The sequence below is a fragment of the Galeopterus variegatus genome, unplaced genomic scaffold (genome assembly GCF_000696425.1).
Source record: "Galeopterus variegatus unplaced genomic scaffold, G_variegatus-3.0.2 Scaffold3711, whole genome shotgun sequence".
Classification (NCBI taxonomy): domain Eukaryota; kingdom Metazoa; phylum Chordata; class Mammalia; order Dermoptera; family Cynocephalidae; genus Galeopterus; species Galeopterus variegatus.
In genome coordinates this window covers 10,987-13,504 of record NW_007729822.1, presented here as the reverse complement: position 1 = coordinate 13,504, position 2,518 = coordinate 10,987, and the positions used below count along the sequence as shown (strand labels likewise).

At 56.6% G+C, this 2,518-nt stretch overlaps 1 protein-coding gene across 1 annotated transcript in view; it reads right to left on the bottom strand.

Annotated features, from left to right (window-relative positions):
* The window catches only part of ALPL (alkaline phosphatase, liver/bone/kidney), a 16,917-nt gene that overhangs the window by 5,638 nt on the left and 8,761 nt on the right, over positions 1-2,518 (bottom strand). The window contains 1 exon segment of the mRNA XM_008585782.1: positions 1,061-1,130. Within this exon segment, the coding sequence (XP_008584004.1) occupies positions 1,061-1,130 (70 nt within the window).

Below are 2,518 nucleotides of genomic sequence, written 5' to 3'. Positions count from 1 at the left end.
GTGCCCATTTTACAGAGGAGGAGACTGAGGCCCAGAGGAGTTCAATAACTTGCTATTTTCAGCTGGGAAGTGGTAGACCTGGGATTCAAATCCTCCAGCCTGAAGGGTGTGGGACACAGCATGGTGGCCCTAAGGCAGAGGACTTGGTCTGGACTCACTGGGCAGCTGGGCTGTGCACATTTACATATCAGGTTTGAAGGGCTCAGTGGCCTGTGCAGGGAAACAGTAGATTTGGGGTCATGGTCCCTTCTGTCCATTGAGCTTGGTTTTCTCACTTGTGACCTAAGGAGAGTGATTCATTCCTTGCCCATGTCAACAGCTTCTATGTGCTGGTGTTTCTGGATGTTCTCCTTCCAGAACACCCCGCCCTTCCATGAGTGAACACACAACCAAACAATAGCTTCGATGAACAGAAACTCACTCTGTGTCACATGGGGTTCAAAGTGCCTGGGAAACTTGGAGAAGCCAGCCTCCAAGATGGTGCCCAGTGATCCCTGCCTCCTGGATTCACACCCTTGTTGGTACAGGGCTAGCATCTGTATCCGACAGAACGCCGCTGAAATGACGGGATGTGATTTCCAAGGCACTGTGGCTTCTGCCTTGCATACTGTTGGGTCTCTGGGGGAAGCCCCCCACCAAGCCTGGAGCTGCCCTGGGCCCCTCACCTGCTCCTGTTCCCTGGGGAGGAGTGGAGATCTATCAGGACCTAGAGATAACCTGGACACACAGCTGAGCCGACACCAGGTCCCTGCTGCACAGCCCAGGAGCTGCATAAGTCCCAGCTCCCACTCAGGGTTCCAGCGTGCCTGGGCCACACAGCTGCTCAGCTGCAGGCCACTCCCCTTCTGAGCTTCAGTTTTCCCTTGTGCCCAACAGGGCTAAAGCTCCTGCACGGCCAGCAGATTTCAGGCCCAATTCCAGGAACCAGAGCCCCTTCCTTGCCCCTCCCAGGTCCTGGGGCCTGAGAGCAAAGGTCCCTATGTGGGCAGCCTGGGGCCTTGCACAGCTCTGACCACAGGACTCCCAGCCATGTGTCCTCTGCTCCACCTCCTCCACTTACCCAAGAGGTAGTCCACAGTGTAGGGGTCAAGGGTCAGGAGTTCGGTGCGGTTCCAGATGAAGTGGGAATGCTAGGAGGAATGGCCTGTGTCAGCAGGTGCATGGGCTGGGGGAGCCAGAAGGACCCACCCTCGCTGGTTTCAGAGTCTGGGGCATTTAATTGTTTCCTTTTGTCATTTAATAATCCCTCCCTACGGATTTACCATCTCTGACCTTAAGAAATGACAAATAGATAGGCTATCATAATGTATAATGCAGGGGGATAAGAATTCTCAGGGACCAGGGGGGCCGTGAGCCCAGAGGCAAAATCAAGGAGGGCTTCCTGGAAGAGGTGTTGTCCTAACGGGACCCTGGAGGACAATAGGAATTGATCAGCTTGGGTCAGGGAGGAGTACTCCAGGCAGGAGGGATCACTGGACAAAGAGGAAGCAGGTGCCGGTCACGAGGGGCCTTGAGGGCCCTCTGAAGGGTATGAGCTGTGTGTCCCAGGGCCATGGAGAGCCAGGGAGAAAGTGCAGCCCCAGCGCTGCCTTAGGCAGGGAGATAAAGGAGGTGCTGCTCCCCCAGGGCACAAAGACCACAGGAAGAGGCCAGCCGGGCTTGGCCTGGAGACAGCACTATTCAGGGCCTGGACTGGGGGTCTCAGCACTGCCAAGAATCAGCTGTGTGTCCTTAGGAGAGCCCCTTGCCTTCTCTGGGCAATTGCACTGGAATCAGGGGTTTTCAAACCCCCAGGGACTGCTGTGAGGAGGAGGGAGAGGAAGCTAAGAAACTGGGGCTCCAGCCCCCCAGCCCCAGCTTCGTGGAGGTGGCTCTCCTCTCCTATTTAATCCTCGTGTCAGCACTGCGAGGCAGGTCCTGCTATTTCCATTTTACTGAGGAGGACACTGAGGCACACAGACTGACGCCATAGCTACTAAGTGGTAAAGGTGACACGGACTCTAGAGCCCACTCTGAAGGCATGGTTTTCTAGGAATATATGGCCTGTATGGGACCCAACACGATACCCTATCTGTCCAGGCTCGGGGTCATGGTGGGGCCCTCTCTCCCCTTCTTGGGGATCTAGACCGAGCTCCAGGGTAAGTACCCTGCCTGGGCAAGAAGGATTAAGCTTTGGTCCCATTCCCATGTAGAGAAACTGAGGCTGGGAGGGGAGGTGTCTCTCTGGCCCAGTCTGAGCTGACTCAGAAGGAAAGAAAAAGGTTCAAAGCTGCTCAGTCCCACACCCGCACCAACCCCCCGGGGGCCGGTCCCCAACCCCGATCCCCACCTCGCTCTTGGCCCAGTCTGATCCCATGGGGCCTCCCCAGGAACCCTCGGAAACCCAACCCTGGAGTGACAGCAAAGTGGCTGCCAGGCTGCTCCCCACTGTCTCCAGCCCTGACCACAGTCACTCCCAGACCCCAGCTGCCCCAAGCCACCGGCCAGCAGCACAGATTTAAACAACCAGAGCCACTCC